The sequence below is a fragment of the Chelonus insularis genome, unplaced genomic scaffold, assembly GCF_013357705.1.
Source record: "Chelonus insularis isolate UGA/USDA-ARS -01 unplaced genomic scaffold, ASM1335770v1 contig_3_pilon, whole genome shotgun sequence".
NCBI lineage: Eukaryota > Metazoa > Arthropoda > Insecta > Hymenoptera > Braconidae > Chelonus > Chelonus insularis.
The window spans coordinates 1,307,506-1,328,123 of NW_023276556.1; the positions used below are offsets into that span (position 1 = coordinate 1,307,506).

General features: G+C 29.2%; 5 protein-coding genes across 5 annotated transcripts; 2 read left to right on the forward strand and 3 right to left on the reverse strand.

Annotated features, from left to right (window-relative positions):
• Nucleotides 1-837: 837 nt before the first annotated feature.
• Dcr-1 (Endoribonuclease Dcr-1) lies at nt 838-8,150 on the forward strand. Its single transcript, XM_035086029.1, has 14 exons — nt 838-1,072; nt 1,180-1,295; nt 1,478-1,640; nt 1,727-2,028; nt 2,099-2,619; nt 2,693-2,898; nt 2,969-3,152; nt 3,225-3,403; nt 3,466-3,617; nt 3,694-4,066; nt 4,150-4,543; nt 4,616-7,437; nt 7,524-7,689; nt 7,868-8,150. The coding sequence occupies exons 1-14, from the start codon at nt 1,013-1,015 to the stop codon at nt 8,113-8,115; spliced, it is 5,886 nt and encodes a 1,961-aa protein (XP_034941920.1). The 5' UTR covers nt 838-1,012; the 3' UTR covers nt 8,116-8,150.
• Nucleotides 8,151-8,253: 103 nt separating this feature from the next.
• Pli (E3 ubiquitin-protein ligase pellino) lies at nt 8,254-11,693 on the reverse strand. Its single transcript, XM_035086035.1, has 7 exons — nt 10,812-11,693; nt 10,470-10,649; nt 10,146-10,377; nt 9,476-9,679; nt 9,097-9,384; nt 8,679-9,010; nt 8,254-8,530 (listed from the first exon to the last, which is right to left on the reverse strand). The coding sequence occupies exons 1-7, from the start codon at nt 10,847-10,849 to the stop codon at nt 8,404-8,406; spliced, it is 1,401 nt and encodes a 466-aa protein (XP_034941926.1). The 5' UTR covers nt 10,850-11,693; the 3' UTR covers nt 8,254-8,403.
• A 175-nt stretch (nt 11,694-11,868) lies between these two features.
• Ykt6 (YKT6 v-SNARE) lies at nt 11,869-13,803 on the forward strand. Its single transcript, XM_035086037.1, has 2 exons — nt 11,869-12,016; nt 12,848-13,803. The coding sequence occupies exon 2, from the start codon at nt 12,890-12,892 to the stop codon at nt 13,490-13,492; it is 603 nt and encodes a 200-aa protein (XP_034941928.1). The 5' UTR covers nt 11,869-12,016; nt 12,848-12,889; the 3' UTR covers nt 13,493-13,803.
• Nucleotides 13,804-13,838: 35 nt separating this feature from the next.
• Nucleotides 13,839-15,882, reverse strand: LOC118068556 (retinoid-inducible serine carboxypeptidase-like). The gene is made up of 6 exons (XM_035086034.1): nt 15,703-15,882; nt 15,104-15,597; nt 14,921-15,031; nt 14,444-14,813; nt 14,147-14,379; nt 13,839-14,067 (listed from the first exon to the last, which is right to left on the reverse strand). Exons 1-6 carry the CDS (start codon nt 15,743-15,745, stop codon nt 13,873-13,875), a joined length of 1,446 nt encoding a protein of 481 aa, XP_034941925.1. The 5' UTR covers nt 15,746-15,882; the 3' UTR covers nt 13,839-13,872.
• Nucleotides 15,883-17,106: 1,224 nt separating this feature from the next.
• LOC118068300 (retinoid-inducible serine carboxypeptidase-like) lies at nt 17,107-18,900 on the reverse strand (the record flags this gene model as incomplete). The annotated part of the gene is made up of 5 exons (XM_035085600.1): nt 18,888-18,900; nt 18,191-18,675; nt 18,010-18,120; nt 17,393-17,765; nt 17,107-17,207 (listed from the first exon to the last, which is right to left on the reverse strand). Coding segments are annotated over exons 1-5 (1,083 nt in total), but the record flags the coding sequence as incomplete, so codon positions are not given.
• Nucleotides 18,901-20,618: the final 1,718 nt, after the last annotated feature.

A 20,618-nucleotide genomic window follows, 5' to 3' on the forward strand; every position in this document is an offset into this window, starting at 1 on the left:
AATAGGGCCCCTTAAATTACCGTCATAATTACGGAAATTACTGTTGCGAGCGTGTATCAATTGAGGGCGCTGTAAAGTAACTAGATGAAAAATGAATAGTTTTTTTATAAAATAGACTTCTAATTGATTTAGAAATACAATTTTTAATATTTCAATTATTAATCTAAATAAAAAATTACGTGAATAGTTTATTTCATGTAAAAAGTTTTTAAAAATTAATCAACAACAATTCTAATTGAGGTTAGACCATGTGGTACACAATGATGCACATACAGTACTAAACATAAATACTGTGTGATTTTCTGTAGGAGGGTATAGGGAAGTCGCATGTATCACCTTCAAAAAATTAAACAGAATTTATGTCTTGTACTGTATATATAGTTGAACCAAGAAAAGAGTAGTCTCGATTTGGTGTCTAATGTCATGTTCCCATAAGATTTTATTAGGAGGCGGGAGATTAGACACCAAATTGAGACTATTCTTATTCTTTTCTTGCTTTGACTATACTATAGATGCACAGTATATATGTATATGTATGCACATATTATGGATTATACAGTACCGGACATAAATGCTGTGTGATTTTCTATAGGGGGGTATAGAGAAATCGCATGTATAACCTTCGAAAAATTAAACAGCATTTATGTCCGGTACTGTATATAGTTGTCAAAAAAATTTCAAATGTATAATGTTTTTATCATAATAAAACGTGGAATATAAGACTAGTAATAAAATGCACAAAACATTTCGATATTGTGATATTTTTTTATTTTTTTACTGTTTATATTTCATAGTAAACTATTATTAAGATTAGATTGTTATAATCTTATGAAATAAATAATCCTAATTTGCTTTATACGAATAATTTATGAACTAACCTCTAAATTACAAGTAAACAATTGATTATTGTAAAATTAAGTTGATTGTAGATTTTTATTCATAAAAATCATAAAGTTGATAATTATTATAAAATTTATATGTTAAGATTTTTATAAATAATTATTAATTTTCGATGGCATTTCCATTGAATGATCAAGTATATACAAAATCATTTACGCCAAGAGAATATCAAGTAAGATTCAGTATATTGTTAAAAATTCTTTTTTTTCTACTAATTAGATTGTTGATTTTTCTACTAATTAGATTGTTGATTTTTCTACTAATTGGATTGTTTTACAGGTTGAATTGCTCTATACTGCAAAATGTAAAAATATAATCATTTGTTTAGGCAAATATACCGAACAGACTTTCGTTACAACAAAATTAATTCAAGAATATGCAACAGGAAATAGAAAGTAATATTTATTTTATATGTTTTTCGTTAGGAGTAATGTTTTTCTTATTTTAATTCAGTTATACTTAGTAAACTTGACTTATCAAATAATCCAAAGATATATTTGTCTTGACTTTGGAAACAACACATATCAATTGATTGTTTATTTTTATATATTTATGAGTTTAATTTATTATTTTTTAGCTTGAAGATTGATGGAAATGAAAAGATTGTATGTATTCTTGAAAATCATGAATCTTGTTTGGTTAAAGCTCAATACATTGAACAATTAACAGACTTGAAAGTTTGTATTGCAGAATCAAATACCGATAATGATGAATTTTTTGATAAAATTATCAAAGCTCACGTAAGAACTGTCTTTAAATAATCTAAATTTCAATTATATCTTTTGAAGTGTATCATATAAGGGATATTTAATACTTTTATATTTAGATTTTGGTTGCGACTAGCAAATCACTCTGGAAGATACTCCAAAAAGAAAAGTCAAAAGTACCTCAAATAAATTTAATTATCGTTGAAAAATGTCAACTATTAGTAGAAGATAATGAACTTAACAAAGTTTTAAATTTATTTAAATCAACGAAGAATAATAAATCATGTAGATTAATAGGATTGGCAATACCTCTTTTTGGGGTGACTGAAAAACCTGGACTATTAGGCTTAGAGATTGAAAGACTTGAAAATACTTTTCAATGTGATGTTGAAACAACTAGTGATATATTATCTATATTAAGGTGAGATATCTATCTATCATTAGAATATTAAATCATTTTAATCAATTTACTGAATTCTCTTATTTTTTAGATATAGTTCAAAACCAAAAGAATATATTATAGAATATAAAACAGGAGTGAAAAGTAAATTACAAGAAAAACTAGAAGAACATGTATCCGATGCAATGAATTTTTTAAATGATCATCGATATGATCCAACTGAAATTTATCAAGATGAGTTTTTAGAAGATATTCAAAAAATTCCAGATCCAACACAAAAGCCACGAGAAATGTTACAGGACTTTCTAACAATATTAGAAACACTAGGACCTTGGTCAGCTGATCGAGCAGCGTTATCGCTTTTAATTTTAACAGAAAAACTTAAAATTAAAACGCCATATGAAAGACATTATCTTTTGTTAAATATGGTGGCATCAGTGATGATAAAAGTTCGTGCGATTTGTGATTATGAATTTCAAAACATTCCTGAAAAACAAAAAATATGGGAGTACTCAACTCCTAAAGTACATCGACTGTTACAAACTTTGAAAACATATACTCCATTTTACGAGAAGGGAAATAAAAAAACCAATAACTCTAAATCTGTGCCATGTAAGATTTTATAAGTGTACCAATTGTTGTCCACATTTTTTAGTTGTTTATTTTGAGATTATTTATTTTTCAGATAATCGTGATAAAAATCCAAATAATAAAATTCAAGATCAAAATGGAATAAAAATCAATCCAATGCCATTATTCAAATCAGGAGATAGACCTAAAAATCCAAAATTTATACGATCTCATAGAAATATAACTGATCCTGATCTTCTTTGTGGCATAATTTTTGTAGATACAGGATTCACTGCAAAAATTCTTTACTATTTATTGCATGTAAGAAATTATGTTTATAAAAGTTAGTGAGAATAATGCAGAAATTATTTTAGAATTATTTTCATTCTAGGAAGTCGGAAAGTGTGATGAAGACTTGAATTTTTTATCACCCCTGTATACAACTGAACGTATTAATGATGATGCTAGTTATTCTCGTGATTATGAAGCAGAGCATAGAAAACAAGAAGAGGTTTTAAAGAGATTTAGAATTCATGAGTGCAATTTATTAATTGCTACTGCAATATTAGAAGAAGGTACATGAATAAATCATAATAATTCATTATTGTTTTTTTAAAAAAATTTATTTACTAATGAATTCTTTATAGGTATTGAAATTCCAAAATGTAATTTTGTTATGCGTTATGATTTTCCGAAAACTTATCGCTCATATGTACAATGTAAAAGTAGAGCACGAGCTTCTGATGCTTTACATGTCCTTTTAGTACAATCAATTGTATCCAAAGAATGCATCTGGCAATTAGCCCAGTATCATTATATAGAAAAGGTACAAAAATATATTTGTTATTAAATAATAATTAAATAACTACATTTTTTTATTACTCTCAGATTTTATTGCAAAAATGTTCAAATAATGAACCCACTGAAGAAGAAGAGCTCGAAGCTGATTTATATTCAAGTTTAATTCCTAGCTATCAACCATTACACGGTGAAAATGGTGCAATGGTTTCCTTTAATTCTGCAATATCATTAGTTAACAGGTATGTGCTCAAATTTATTAATTCTAATGATTTATTAAATCATCTTAATAACTTGATATCTTTATTACTTGCTAAGGTATTGTGCCAAATTGCCTAGTGATACATTTACGAGACTGACACCAGAATGGTTTATAAACGAAGAAACTGTAAATGGTCAGAAGAAATATACATGTTCTTTACGTTTACCCATAAATTCTCCTTTAAAATATGTTATAAAATCTCATCCAATGCCTAATAGAGCTATGGCCAGACGATTAGCAGCTTTACAGTTATGCATTAAACTTCACAAAGAAAATGAAATTGATGATAATCTTCTACCTATTGGGAAAGAAAATTTCAAAGCGAGGCCCGAAGATGTTGAAGTACCAGCGTTACCTGATGAAAGTAAATCCGATTATTCAGAAGCACGTCCAGGTACTACAAAACGTCGTCAATATTATTACAAAAAAGTAAGTAAAATATTAGATTACATCAATTAAAGTTTAAAGACAAGAAAATTAATGAATCTTTATTATTTATAAACTAAATATAGACAGCTGAATCATTGACTGATTGTCGACCGATCGTTGGTGTTCCTGCATATTTATATCACATTAAGATGGTACTTAGTTGTCCGCTTCCTGAAGAACAAAATACTAGAGGACGGAAAATTTATCCTCCTGAAGAATCAGATATTGGTTTTGGTATACTTACTTTAAAGAAAATTCCAAAACTATGCCCATTTCCCATTTACACTAGGTCTGGCGAAGTTCAAGTAGAGCTGAAACTCAGTAAAAATACTGTAACATTGGATTCAATTCAGATTGAAAGGATTGCTACTTTTATAAATTATACATTCACCAATGTTTTAAGACTACAAAAGTATTTAATGATTTTTGATCCAAATGCTTCAGAAAATTCTTACGCAATTATTCCTGTGAAAAAATGTAAATTAAATATTTTTTTTACATATATAAATTTGAGAAATTGAACTATTAACATATGAATAATTTTTTTAGGTTGGGTAAATGGATGTGATGATGTTAATGTTGATTGGAACTTTTTAAGTATTATTTACGAAAATCGTTATACAATTCCAAGCAAAATAAAAGAAAAAGATCGAGTAAATTTCACATTCGATCCTTCAAGATATCATGATGCAGTAATTATGCCTTGGTATCGAAACCAAGATCAACCTCAATATTTTTATGTAGCTGAAATTTGTAAAAATCTAAGTCCTAAATCATCATTTCCTGGTGATGGATACAGTACTTTTGAAGAGTATTATTTAAAGAAGTATGACATTAAAATTCAGAATACAGAACAACCACTCCTAGACGTAGATCATACATCAGCACGATTGAATTTTCTTACTCCACGGTATGTGAATAGAAAAGGAGTGGCTTTGCCGACAAGCAGTGAAGAAACAAAACGAGCAAAACGAGAGAATTTGGAACAAAAACAAATTTTAGTCGGTGAATTATGTGCAATACACCCATTTCCAGCATCTTTATGGAGACAAGCAGTTTGTTTACCTTGCATTCTATATAGAATTAATGCCTTACTACTTGCAAATCAAATTAGATACCAAGTAGCAGAGATGATGAATCTTGGACAACAAGATTTAGATTCGGATTTCGAATGGCCTCCATTAAACTTCGGATGGAGTTTAGCAGAAGTTTTAAAAAAATCTAAAGAATCTGATAAGAATTCTAACAAAGAACATGGTAAATTTCTCAACGATAGTGGAATAAATTCAGAGCCTTCCGTTATAATGAATAATGACGTGAATAATAAAAATGAGAAAGAAAAAGAAACAAAAAATAGCAATACAATGAACAAAATCAATAACTGGGGTGAACTTGATGATCAAGTTGATTCTTCAAAAAAAGATGATGAATTAGAAATTGGTACTTGGAGTAATGATATGGCTTTAAATTCAATAAGTATAGATACAAATTTTCAATCTCTACCAAACAATGTAACGGTTTTAAAACCAAATTTTTCTTGGAATGACATACGGTGTGGATCACCAACTTATGAACCAGAAATGATTGGTTATTATTCTGATGATTCATATAGTGATGATGGATTTATTGAATCTTCAGATGAAAGTGATGATGAAAATCGGGGATTAAAAATATCTTATACTGGTGAAAATACTGCAGAGGCTGTTGAAGATGAATCAAAAATGTCAAAACATGAAATAAATACTAAAATAATGAATTTATTTAACCCTGATAACAAATTGGAAAGTATTTTTCTACCTTACGATGAAAATCAAGAAAATAAATTAGCCTTAGCAGAACATGAACGCATACATTACGAATTTGCAAAGTTCCGAGAAAAAGAGATGATGATGGATGGTTCTTTTATTTCAAGTGATCAAGAAATCTCTCTGAACATGAAAAAATTAAATCAGCAAGTAAACAATAATATTACTAATAATTTTAGTCGAAATTCAGAACACGTTGAATATATCAATAGCGTAGCTGAGCATATAAAAAAAGATATAGCTTCTGAAAAATTATGTGATTTCAATTATAAAAAGAATTGTAATGATATTCCGGTATCTCCAGTTTTCAATACTGGGCTATCATTCAGTTTCGATTATCAACCAGAATTATCGGGACATCCAGGTCCAAGTCCTAGTTTAATTTTACAAGCATTAACAATGTCAAATGCAAATGATGGAATAAATCTAGAACGCTTAGAAACTATTGGAGATTCATTTTTAAAATATGCTATAACTACGTATTTATATTGTACATATGACGTAATTCATGAAGGAAAGTTAAGCCACTTAAGATCAAAGCAAGTGAGTAATTTAAATTTATATAGATTAGGAAGACAAAAGATGTTGGGAGAAAGCATGATAACAACGAAATTCGAACCTCATGATAATTGGTTGCCACCTTGTTATTATGTTCCAAAAGAACTTGAACAAGTTTTTATTGAATCTGGAGTACCATCAGTTCTATGGAATCAAGCTGATATTCCATCACTTCAAGCGATTAATAAAAATGAGATCACACAAGTAATTGAAGAAACGGAACACAAGCTTGGAATGATGAGAATTGAACTCGATCAGAATGAACATAAAGATGATGAATTTGATGGTTTCCAATGTTCTATCCCTTATAATTTAATTACTCAACACAGCATCCCCGATAAAAGTATAGCAGATTGTGTGGAGGCATTAATTGGAGCTTATTTAATTGCGTGTGGACCAAGAGGAGCTCTTTTATTCATGGCTTGGTTGGGAATACATGTTTTACCAACGACTGAAGTAACACTCGTACAAGAAGAAGAGCCTTTAGATAAACTTCCGGGAAGTAGTCCTTTTATAAAAAGAGTTAATGAAAAAGGAAAGACGACATGGACTCAAATTCGTTATGGAACTTTGGAAGAACCTAGAAATCCTTTATTACGATACGTATCAAATCCGGAAAAAGAGCTGGAAATGATGCTCGATGGATATGATAAATTAGAAGAAAGTATTAATTATAAATTTAAAGATATTAGTTATCTTCTTCAAGCATTCACGCATGCTTCGTATCAGCCAAATAAATTGACCGACTGCTATCAACGTTTAGAGTTTTTAGGAGATGCAGTTTTAGATTATTTAATTACTAGACATTTGTATGAAGATTTAAGGCAACATTCACCCGGTGCTCTTACTGACTTGAGATCAGCACTAGTGAATAATACAATATTTGCATCTTTAGCAGTAAGATGTGGATTTCATAAATACTTTAGACATCTTTCTCCAGGATTGAATGTTGTCATTGATCGTTTTGTCAGGATTCAAGAAGAAAATGGTCATTCAATTAGTGAAGAGGTAATCAATTCAAAAAATTTTATAATTGTCAAATATTAACCTTAAAAAAGTATGAAGATGTAAATAACACTTAAATTATTTTACAGTATTATTTAATTGGAGAGGAGGACAGTGAAGAAGCTGAAGATGTTGAAGTACCAAAAGCACTTGGAGATGTTTTTGAGTCATTAGCAGGAGCTATTTATCTTGATAGTGGAATGTCTCTGGATGCTGTTTGGAGTGTTTATTACAATATAATGAAGTCAGAGATAGGTATGTAAATTTATAGTTGCTAATTTTTAACTCACCTATAGAGTCCTACTTGTTTTTATTTGTTGATTTAATGGATAACCTAATTAATAATCTTATCTTGCATGATATATGATAAAAATTTATTGACGATAAAATATTCTACTTATTTATCATGAAAATATGCGATTAATTTTTACAGAGCAATTTAGCACAAATGTTCCTAAGTCACCAATAAGAGAGCTATTAGAATTGGAACCAGAAACTGCGAAGTTTGGTAAACCCGAAAAATTAGCAGATGGTCGACGAGTTCGCGTGACAGTTGATGTTTTTGGCAAAGGTTCATTCAAGGGCATTGGAAGAAATTATAGAATTGCAAAATGTACGGCGGCCAAATGTGCATTAAAAAAATTAAAAAAAATGCAATCCTCTCACAGACAAAAAATTTGATATTTTGAAATAAAAAAATGTTCCATATCAGAAAACAGATTCTTTATTTCACGGTTGAAATTTCAAGTTTTTATTAAGATCCTGGTATATGTTTATATATAAGTTGCAGTATATCTTATTATTTATTTATTTAAAAACTATTATTTTATTTGGAGTAGATGGAGTGTATAAAAAAATTACAATGAAAGGAATTGGTTTACACTAAATTTATGTATATATATTTATATATAAATATATATATATATATATGTATGTATATAGTCTGCAGTCCTATTGAGAAAATGTTCTTTAGTCAACGTTGTCTTGAAATATTAATTTCACGTATCCGGGAGATCCTTCCAATGCAACTGCACAGAATGGGCATATCGCAATGTATCCGTTTGTACCGTGCGGGATAGCGACTTTTTCCCAATATCTAAAATGATAATCGATTTGTTAAATTTAGAAACAAATGAATTTATCATTAATAAACTACTTTTATGGATAAAAAAATATGAATTCTGAATCAGGAGCTAATAGGAGAAATGATTTTTTTTCCACATGAAAAATTTACTAATACTTGCTTTACTGTTTTCTCGGTTGCCATGTGACCACAAGGATTGAATGCATAAGTCGGAGGACCTCTATCCACGTAAAAAGCAGGTTCAATACCCATACACAGTTTCACAATAGGTCCTACGACTAAGCACATAGGACAACGTCTTGTAGCTTTATCCTTTTCTTGACCCCAGTCATGGTAGCCTTGAACATGACCGCACTTGAGATAAACGTAAGGTTGTTGTTGGGCTGAATCTGTTACGGCTTTTCTTGGTATTACGAGAGTATTCAAACCAACGGGACACTGAGGTCTTCCAGCATTTATGGCGTCTACTAATTCTTCTAAGTCATGTTTTGTCTATGAAAAAAAGAAGAAAAAAAAACCAAATTTCACTAGCATCCGTAGTTCTGTGACAGATCATTTTTCAAAAATTATTTATGTACCGGTGATTTTGCTAATCCTTCGGCAGATCTCCATAGCAACGTTGCCCCGCACAGATCAATTAAAGTGCCGTCCTTGAGGATATTGTCTTCATCTTCGACGACGTTGCCTTTTTGCTGAGCGCTTCTGCTTTCACGGAGAGAAAATACACCACCACCTACGCTTATTTCCCTCCATGAACCACATTGAGCTTCACCACCGCAAAATTGACCTCGTGGATGCATGATCAAAATCCCATTAGTCGTCAGGCCATCGATCTCACGATTTTCTTGCCACTTGGTCGCTTTCTCCTGGGCGTAAGTACAACGCGTGTAACATATTTTATGGAGGATGCAATTCATAGAAAATAATTTTTTTTAGTTTGTTTAAAATACTACACACCCCCAAGAATATATTTCTCGAACTGTCAAATCCCGCGGCGTAGATCCTTGTAATGGCAGGATTAGCACGGTCTGTTAAAATTCGACAAGCAAATCTACTTATCGTACTTTGAGCCATTCGAGTTTCGTTTCCAGGACCACTTTCTGTCGCTGGGTATGTGTCCATTACTACAAAGTCTATCGGTGGTTCAGATGATCGTCCAATCTAATGCAAAAATTACATTCTAATTTTAATCCTTAAATTAATTAGTCTGAAAATCGTTAATCCGAATGGAAATATTTCTTTAATTAGAGAGTTAATTAAAATTGTGATATTTTGGAGCAAAAAAAATTATTTGCTCCATTGAAGAGCATCTAATTATTTAACAAAAATTTAAACGGTATCTACTTAAAAACGGTAACAAGTAAATTACTTTAATTATTTCTTGACAATTAATATGGAAATTTGTGATCTGAATTCATGGATATTTTTTATTCTTCATCTGTTACTTTTTAAAATGCTCTATTTATTCCAAAGAAAAAGTGATTCATGTGAAAAAAGAATTTTTACAGCTATTTAAAATTAAGAGAAATCTACAGTCAATAAGGAACTAATGACGCACAAGTACCGTTAAAAAATTAAACAAAAAAACAAAGGTATCTAAAAAAAAAAAGAATGTCTTTCAACTAACTTGGAACATGTCGGTGGTATCATCTTCAGTATATTCTACAATGACTGCTTGCGTTCTGGAGAGTGTGTACGAGATTGAATGCTGTTTAACATTCAAAACAGCTTGCGAATTATGTGGTGTCTTCACTACATAATGTTTACTCCGTTTTACTCCGTTTGCAACCGGCCTTTTATACAATACAAATTTGCTGCGACGTCTTCCACGATCGCCGGGTGGTAAAAATCCATTATATCTATAGCGTAAAAGTTATCATATAATATCTTAATGGTATAATGGAAATTAGTTATCGAAAATCGATATTTTTGGAATGGATTAAAACTTTACCCTAAAATGACTAATTCTCCGTATTTCGTAGGGGCTTTAGATTTATCGTGATGATGACTATGGCTTCCATGAGGGTTGATATAGGGACGGCTGTGGTTATGTTTACTGTTTGGGCTATGGGGAGAGTCAGCTGTGTCAGTTTCTTCTACTAATGGACTTTCAGTACCGTCTCCATCGGATCTGAAATAAGCAAAGTAATAAGATTATTGAGAAATATGAAATGCGTAGATAAAAAAAATTCCTCAAAGCAACGAATATTATTTAGCAGAAAAACATAAAGTCACAATGAATGAAATATGTAATTAAACAAAATTATTTATTATTATCTGAAAGAAAATTTACCGAATCACCATCCTGCGCGTATCTTCTACAATCTTCATCAAGTGAATTTTTCTTTGAATTTTGTCGGAATCAATGATTACTGAGAATTATTTAATACTTATTTCTAATAAGAAATAAAAACATGTATTTGTTAATTACTAATAGTTTTATAAATTAAAAACACTGCACATAACGAACAAATGATATATTTTTAATTGAAAAAATTTAATTTTTATAAATATTTCCTTAATAATTGATACTATTATAATATATTTCTTTCCTATTGCTCCGATAGAATTGCAAACATTGTCATGACTTCTTAAGATACCAAGAATAATTTGATCATATAATCAATAAGTAGAAATTAATTTACATTCATACACAATGTACTAATATTTACTTTATTCAAACGCACTAATTTGAATTACTTTAAAGTTTATATACAGTTTATAAATATAATATTTATGTTAGATAGGAGCTAGATGTTTGATGTGCTTTCAATAACAAACGATAAACTGTCCAAGAGTTTCTCAGATGATCACTCAAACTTTGTCTGCGTTGCTGACACATTTTTTGTTTTATATTGCGCTGGACAAATTTTATCGTCCATCAATAAATATTTATAATAGAATTATATATTTAATTGAATTATTGATTAAAAGTTCATTTAATGCGTCACTTTGAAAGGTTATTGGCTGAGTGAGACAAGATTAATGCCGTTTTTTTTTGGAGCACAACACCAAACAATCAACAACCATCACTTGCCATCACTCTCCTACTTCTTATTTTTCTTCTTCTGCTTTACTATTCGTCTGTATTGTTTCCAATCGTCTGTATTGGTCAGTTTACAAGCAGATAAGAGAGATGAAGCCAACAAGCAACGACTTGTATATTCTCATAAAGGTCGAAGATGCGAACTCAAGAGTGAGACTTCCGTTGGTTATCTCTATCTCATTCATCATTTTCAACAGCCAATGAATGAACAGGTTTATCCTTTTACACGTCACTTCCGATGCACTAGAAAATCCATTCACATTCGCACAGCATTTGTTGGTATTACAGAGAGAAATTCAATACAAAGTACATTTCAAGTGGCGCTTTTTGTCAGAATGCGTGAGTGAGCAGTAGACAAATGGCGTCTAATCACATCTGATTATGAATGTGTGTGCTAAAAAGTATAAATTATTATAATTTATCGAATTCTTCTCTTCTAAAAGTATTCTAAGGTAATATTAGTTTATTCTTTATAATTTTCACTAATATAATTTGTACGTTATTAAAGATGTGATAGATTATTTTTTAGGCTAAAAATGCAACGTAACGCGCACACGCCTATGAAAAATCACCGCCAAAATTTAAACTATACTGTTTTTCTTTGTTTTTTTCTTAAATAGAAAATAGTAAACTGTCCTACTTTTCACACTCATTTACTACGAGGTTATTTAAATGAGCAGTAGAGTGACTTTAATTGTTTATTATCGAATGTGTTGCATTTAAAAAAGTTTTATATGACAAAAATGACATTCGAGTGAAAAAAAGATATTGAAAGTACTGATATTTCTCCAATACGTTGAAGATATGAAGTGGGCCAGTAGAACTTTAATTAACGTTAATAGAAATTGTAATGTTAGAAATGGAACAATGAACATTTATGACAGTACAAAATAAACTTTCTACTTATCATTTACCGACTGATAAACTTTCAATAAGTGAATAAAAATATCCTACACGAAGAGAATATTTTTACTAAATGTAAGTACAAAAAGTAACAAGTCCACGTTTCGAAGTTCAGAAATAAAAATATTTCTGTTTAACAGTGAATTTTCGATTGTCGTAAGTAATTAATTTGCTAAGACAACTCTTAAGTATCAAGTTAACTTATATGAACTCAAAATTTACTATCGAATAGAAATTTTTTTACTTCTAAACTTTAAAACATGGACTTACCACTTTTTGTACTTCCATTCAGTAAAAAAATTCTCTCTGTGTAGTAATAATAGCAATATATTCATTTATGTTATTCATTTTTAATGTAAGCTTCATGTTAATTTTTTCAGATAATCTATTGAAGAAGTAGAAGGAAATATTAAGTCTTAACAATGGTTAAGTTATTTGCATTGTCTATATTATATAAAACTGACACATCTGCAGTGTTATTGAAAAGCGCATATGAAGTAGAATCATTTTCATACTTTCAACGAGGAAGTGTCAAAGAATTCATGGCATTTGTCAGTAAAACGATCACCGAAAGAACACAAATTGCAGCCAGACAAAGTGTAAAAGAAGGTGATTACATGTGTCATGTCTACGTCAGAGGTGATAGCTTAGCAGGTGTGCTTATATCAGATCATGAATATCCTAATAGAGTTTGTCATACTCTAATTACCAAAGTATTGGATGAATTTGCATTAAAGTATCCACGTGATTCATGGGCAACATTACAAGAAGCAACTTGTGCTTTCCCACAAATAAATACATACCTAGCAAAATATCAGAATCCCCAAGAAGCTGATGCTTTAACTAAAATGCAAAATGACTTGGATGAAACAAAGATTATTCTTCACAATACCCTTGAAGCAGTATTACAAAGAGGTGAAAAATTAGATGATTTAATTTCTAAATCGGAAGGATTAAGTATACAATCTAAAGCATTCTATAAGACTGCTCGAAAAAATAATTCGTGTTGCAGTTTAACCGTTTGAATGTTTACATCTATATTCATTGCAATATAACTTGTTTATGAATGAAATGAAATCATTAAATAAAATTTATTCGAAGATGTATGGTAAATGTCATTTATGTGCTTTATTTTTTATAATAATATTCGAAAAAGATAATCTTTGTTATTTGCATAAAATTACAGATAATATAAAATGGATGAATTAAATTCACACAAATATTTATATAAAAGAACTTCAATAATTAATATTCACACGATATTACATCAATAATTTTAGTCATCTTTCTTTTAACGAAATGATATTTATAATATGTGTTATATATCAACCAATAAAATGACCAAATTAAACTAATTAAAATAATAAATTTATTTTATAATTACATAGTTAGATAGAAATATATTCTATGGATGAATTATTTTACTTTTTCGAAAACTTTTTTTTAAGTTTCTTGGTATTGGTTTTTCTGATAAACTATTTTCAATATTATCATCCGTATTTTCAACGTGATTATTATCAGTATCTGTAACGTTACATATTTTCTGAGACGTTAGATCCTGAAGCATTGCTTTAGTTGCATCAGGATTATCTCTTGGTACCTATGAAATTAAGAAAAATGTCAAAATGAATGTTAATGCTTGTAATAAGTGGAATAAAATGTTTTAACATAATATATACCATATGCCCAGCTCGATTGATCCAATACATTTTCAAATTCTCATACTCTTTAACATATCCTTCAATTGTATGATTAACATTAACAGAATATCTAGGAGAATCACGCCATTTAGCAGCACCTTTCCATTGTAATTTTTCTACCCAAGCAAGTGTACCAGGAGTTGCAACAATTAAATCCAATTGTCCGGAGAATACAAACACTTGCAAACTAGTTTCATTTAATAATCGTTCGACTATAAAATAAAAATAATCGAAAAATGAAAAGTTTATAAAGCAATAAATATACCAAATATATACCTATATTTGTAACTGGTCGCATGAAGTCTTCCATAAGTTCATAAAAAACATTTGACTGTTGATCGCCCCAAGTAACGTTTAAACCAAGAGTTTTTTTAACTTCACCATTCATCAAGTCTGCTAATTTTACATCATCATCTATTAACGGTTCTAAAGATTGTGGAATACTGAAACACTTTTCCAATTTGCTGGTAGGATTAACTTTTTTCAAAATATTATAAAAATCGATATTGTCTGTAACAGTGAATATGACCACTTCTGTCATACCCCAAAGTTCAGTAGCAAGAGTCCAATTTCCTGATAAGATAGCTTGTTGAGTGGCTTCTGCAGATTTATGAATGGTTTTGAAGCCTGCAGTATCTATCATACCCTACTCAAAAATAAGTAGAGTGAAAAGGTATGTATATATTATATTACATTATTGAAAGTATTATGAAAGTTAATATGAGGCGTATCATATCTTTCATCACGTAATACCGTGTGCAGTAGATATGGAGCCCAAGAAAGTACTGAATCGACAGGTGAAATCCATGAATCACCGAGAGCAACACCTTTCAACTGGCTTACTATTTCACCCTTATTTTGAGCCTAAAATCAGGAATCAATCAATTAATGGTACAAGTAAAATGAATCATTAATGATAATCTAATAAATATTTACTTGATACCAAAGAAGAGCAAATTCAGCTGCCATCTTTCCCCCATAAGACTCTGATGTAATATACGTAGAGACATTTTTGAATTCAGGAATGACTTCCAAAAATTGCTTAATACAAACTACTAAATCTTGAGCTATTTGTAAATTATTTTTTACGTATGCTGAATCATCCTCAACATAACTGAACCCAGAACCTACTGGATTGTCAATAAATAAAACATTGTAATCGTTAACCCAGGTATTATTTCTTTGGTTAAGATCAATATCGAGAGGGCCAAGTTCTTCAAAGTTTCCATATCCTGTTGAAGAAGCTCCTGGACCGCCTTGCAGCCAGATAATTAAAGGTTTGGAAAAGACATTAAAATCTTTAGATTGATCTAGTGGATTTACGTAATAAAGCCACCAAAACATATGAGCATTCTCTCTCACTGTTACATATCCCCATTCTTGTTCTCCTCGCCCGAAACCTTTTTTCGACTCTACTTCCGTCACTTGACCTATTGGTTAATAAGAATAGAATTATTAAATTAGCTTAATAAAATTATTATTACAGCAATGTCAGAAATTCTTTTATTATTAGCTTATTCAATGTATTACCTTACCATTTAGAAAGTATATCAGAAAAACTAGGATCCACGTAGACATTGTATTGACAATTGAACTTTTCTCAATGCTTGATCAAACTGAGTTGAATAGTAGTCAGTGATAAATGATTGATTATATGCGAGAAGATTTCTGATAAAGAGTATAACATCCATTGAGGAAAATATCTATGCGAGAAGTCAGTTGGATATTGTCAATGCTGATTAGATAAACCCCGACATTTAACATGATTTTTTATTTTTCATATACTAAATATTGTAATCTTTAACTTTGCTTGACTAAGCATGATTATTATCTTTTATCATATTTTTCAATTAAATAACATTATTTTATGTTTTTACTGTCATAATATTTTTCTTAAATAATACTTGAAACTATCAAGAAAATTGATTACTAAAAAATTCCAGAATTGAATAGTTTGTTAATTTTCTTATTATAATTATATAACATAAATTTGTTTTCAATTACGAATATTTGAATGGTCAAAAAACAATTACCTGAATTAATAGTATAGAAGAAAATTAATATTTCATAATTCACATAATGATATTAGGAAATTTTCTAATAGATACATAAAATATTTTGTTTAATGAGACAATTGATTTTAACTGATTCATTTTACTTTCACCTGTTCATTTGAAGGCTATCATTTTTACCTTCACTTTAGGACAGACGAAAGTAACATTCCAGTCTATAATCGATCACATTTATTACCTTTAATTGTATTGAATACCTTATATAAATAATTAAAAAAACACTTACTCAACTTAAAGCAAATAAAAAATAATTGATATCGTTAATCAAACATATTTTAACCACAAGTGGAGCTTATCATATGGGAAATTCAAGTTTAAAAAGATATTTACAAAGTCATTGATCTTATAATTAGATAAAAAATATCTAACTTTTGTATTTCATTCTTTTATAGATAATCAATAAAGATGAAAATAGAAAAAGATATCTACTTTTTCACTGTATATTTCACACACATAGTACTTCAACATGTCGTAAATAATACTTTTACATTTCATGTCATAAAAGAAAATGCAAACACTATTTAGTTTTTATGTACATCGAGTAGCGAGAGATTTACAACTTAATTTGCTTCTGTCATAGCTTGGAGAATAGCTAAAACAGCGTGAGGATTATCTTTCGGCACCTGTAACAAATAAATATTTAAATTTATGTTAAAACTTAATTAAGTTGTCTTAAGTTCGTTTACCGTCGTGTAAATCGAATGGAATCATTTGAAAGTGATAAAGAGGATTTACCAGGTGTCCAGCGCGAATGATCCAATACATTTTTAAATTCCTATAGCTTTTAACATATCCTTGAACTATTCCATCTACTTTGAATGGAGTTCTCAATTGATCAAACCATTCTGATGAATATCTCCAATTGAGATTTTCCAACCACGTGAGAGTACTATGTATTGGAACAAGCATATCTAAGTGACCGTGATATACGACGATTTCAAGATTAGTTTGATTTAAGAGATCTTCAACTGTGATTAGAAAAAAAAATTATATAATAATAAATATTTTGAGACGTTCAATAGAGATATAAATTATTGAATTTTGAGAAGGTTGTAATTTGCACACAGACATAAATAAACACTTGAGTATTTCATCACTATTGTTTGCAAACGTAGAATCGTAATTTTTATCACAGTATATTATTCTGACTTACCAGTATGTGTAACAGGTTTTAAAAAATCTCGAATGTATGAATTATATACTTCTCTGCAGAAAACCTCCCAATTTTTATGCGTGATACCAAGAGCAGATGTTACATTGTTATTTATTATACGTTTTAATAGGTTAGTAAGTATTTCAATATTTGTTTCTTCAATACTACTTAGATTCCTATTATGTGAACAGCTCTTTGATTTTTGTTCTATTAAAATATTGTATATGTTAGCATCATAAGTAAGTGTATAAATAACATCTATTGCATTGTCCATTGATTTTTTTGCTAAGATCCACTTTTTGCCATCTACAGCTGATACAATTTTCCGCACATGATCTTCTATTGTTGTGAAACCCACAGTATCTATCATACCCTGAATAAAACAGATATTTTTCTGTTCAAAAGATACAGAGTTCAGTAGAATGAATGCAATAAATAGCATAAAAGAATAAACTTTAGTATTTTTAATTTTAATTAGCTATTAAATAACAATAACAAATAATTGATGGTGAATATTAATTGGTTACATTCTACGATATTGATCCCACGTAATTCTTTCATTCATGATAAAGAACTATGCAATTTGAAAGCTAATAAATCAATGAAACTCATATTACCATTTCCAATAAATATGGTGCCCACGAACGAATTGAATCCATTGGTGAAATCCATGCATTGCCTAAAGCGATTCCTTTTAGATTACTTTTAATCCATCCGGAGTTCTGTTTCTATTTTGAAAAAAATAAGAAATAATATAGTCGTTTTGATGATTAAAAATGACAGTAATAAAAAAATTACCTGATACCACATCTGAGCTAATTTAACTACCACTCTCCCTCCATAAGATTCACCTATAATATATGTAGGAATTGTTTCAAATTCTTTGAATCTTTTCCATATTTTTTTGATACAATTAAAAATATCTCGAACATTTTGTAAAGGGAATATTCTGTTTGATGAATCGTTTGCTCGTGAATCCACGTAACTAAATCCAGTTCCCACTGGTTGATCAATGAATAAAATATTGTAATAATGAACCCAAGTGGAATTTCTTGGATTGAAATGAACATCAAGTGGTCCGATTTCTTCGAAATTTCCAAATCCTGTTGAAGAAACTCCAGGACCTCCTTGTAGCCAAATAAGCAATGGTTTTTGGAATACATTAAAGTCTTTTGATTTTATTGGAGGGTTGAAATAAAAAAGCCACCAAAACATGTGAGCCTTCTTTCTTACTGTTACATATCCCCAGTCTTGATCTCCAGGTCCAAATCCCTGTCTACCTGCTATAAATAATAAATTTATTATAATTAAAATTACATAATAAAGTTTATTTTAAGATCATTACAAAATAATTTAAATGATTGCTCATAAAATATAAATTATTATACAAGCCAATGAAATGGACAGCCAAAATGTTAGAAACAAAATCCAATTCATCTTCGTTCACATTGACTGGTACAATGAGAAATCATGATCATGAATATCGAAAACGAACCAATCCATGTCATTTTAGTACTTTGATATAAATAGTGTACTCCAACTATGTTCTGATAATATTAATATTTGAACAGTATTTATTACACCTGTATAATCATTTACATGTTATTTCTTATTAGAATGATAACATACAAATTAATTTTCAATTATTTATTACTAAGAATTTAGGATAACTCCGATTTTGTCATAGCTATTTTCGTAAAATTGATGCTCCCTGTCTCTTCTTCTACTAAATTAAGAAGATGAAAAGATTCAGGTCTGTTAGTTACATAAGAATATCAGTTTATTTGCGATTTCTCATCATGTGAAATCGATGAGAAAGATAAAAATGAGACCAGAAAAAAGATGAAACGAAATTTTTACTCGTGAAATCGAACGTTCCAAAAATTTCAGACATGCTATATCTTGTTGAAAGTCTCTCGAAGGTCAAGTTTGCCTTAGTAAAATTCACAGGTGAATGTAAAAACAGCAAACACAGCTTTTCATAGATGAAAACGTATGAGAAAGCATTCGTAAAAGGAGTCACGCAAATAATAATTGAATAATTATCATGACGATAATATTTAAATGCCACTGAACGATAAATTTTACGTTCAATACATCTGAATTATATCATACTCAAATGGACAATTTTGCATTTTTTTTCAATAACACGTGAATTAAACACACATTCACTTTCAAGATGTATCGTCGTCCAGGCAAAACGATAGTTGAAAAATTTCATTCTCATTTATTCGCCATGAAATTGGAGTTTTATTATTTGCAACATATAAATAAATTATTATGTGCAATATATTACAGAAGATAATGAGCTAATAATTAAATGAAGATGACGAAAAGCAGTTAAATAAAAATTGACAGTAGTAATTATAAAACACAATCTAGATATGAAATTTATTTTATTAAATAATTAAATGGTGAGAGCTATTATTGAAAGACATCACCATAAGTATTCTTCAATGAGTTAGAAAGTCCACATCTTTTATTTGAATGAAGACGAATTCCGATTTCATATACGTCTTTAATTCTTCATTATAATGTGTCTAAATAGAAAATGTAATTGAATAATTTATTAATTCACTTTTAATTTAATTAATAATTCGATTGATAAAAATAATTCAAGAAAAATTAATTGCCTGATTAAAGTAATTTTTATCTTGAAGAAGGAAGCTATTACCAGAAATATATATTTTAGTTTAGAACATGTACTTAGCATACATAAATATTCATTTAAATGGAGATCATGTCTTTTACATTTTTTGCGTAAAAATTATTATTATTATTATTATTATTATTATTATTTTTTTAAGTGTTATTTTACTAATATTTATAATTAATTATTCAGAAATGATACTGTTAGTAAAAATAATGACTTTAATAAACACATTGAAAAAATTTTCTCACCAAACTTAATTTACAGCTAATTAAAAATTATAATAATGCAAAAACTAGACGATTGTAGATAATCAAAAGTAGAGAAAGTGTTAGCATAGCATCTTCCTAAGTACTAAATTGACTATTAGATTATGTGTTAACTCCACTTGATGTGTAAAAATAATTTGGCTAAGAAAGTTTAACTTATCATTCAAAAGCGTTACATTAAAAAAACTTGTCTTCCGTCATAAAGAAAATAATTTCAAAAATTCAGTATTTTCAGGTATGATGTTCGAGTAACGGATTCATCAGACTTTCTACTATTGCTAAATTATTTATATTTTAATATTTATTT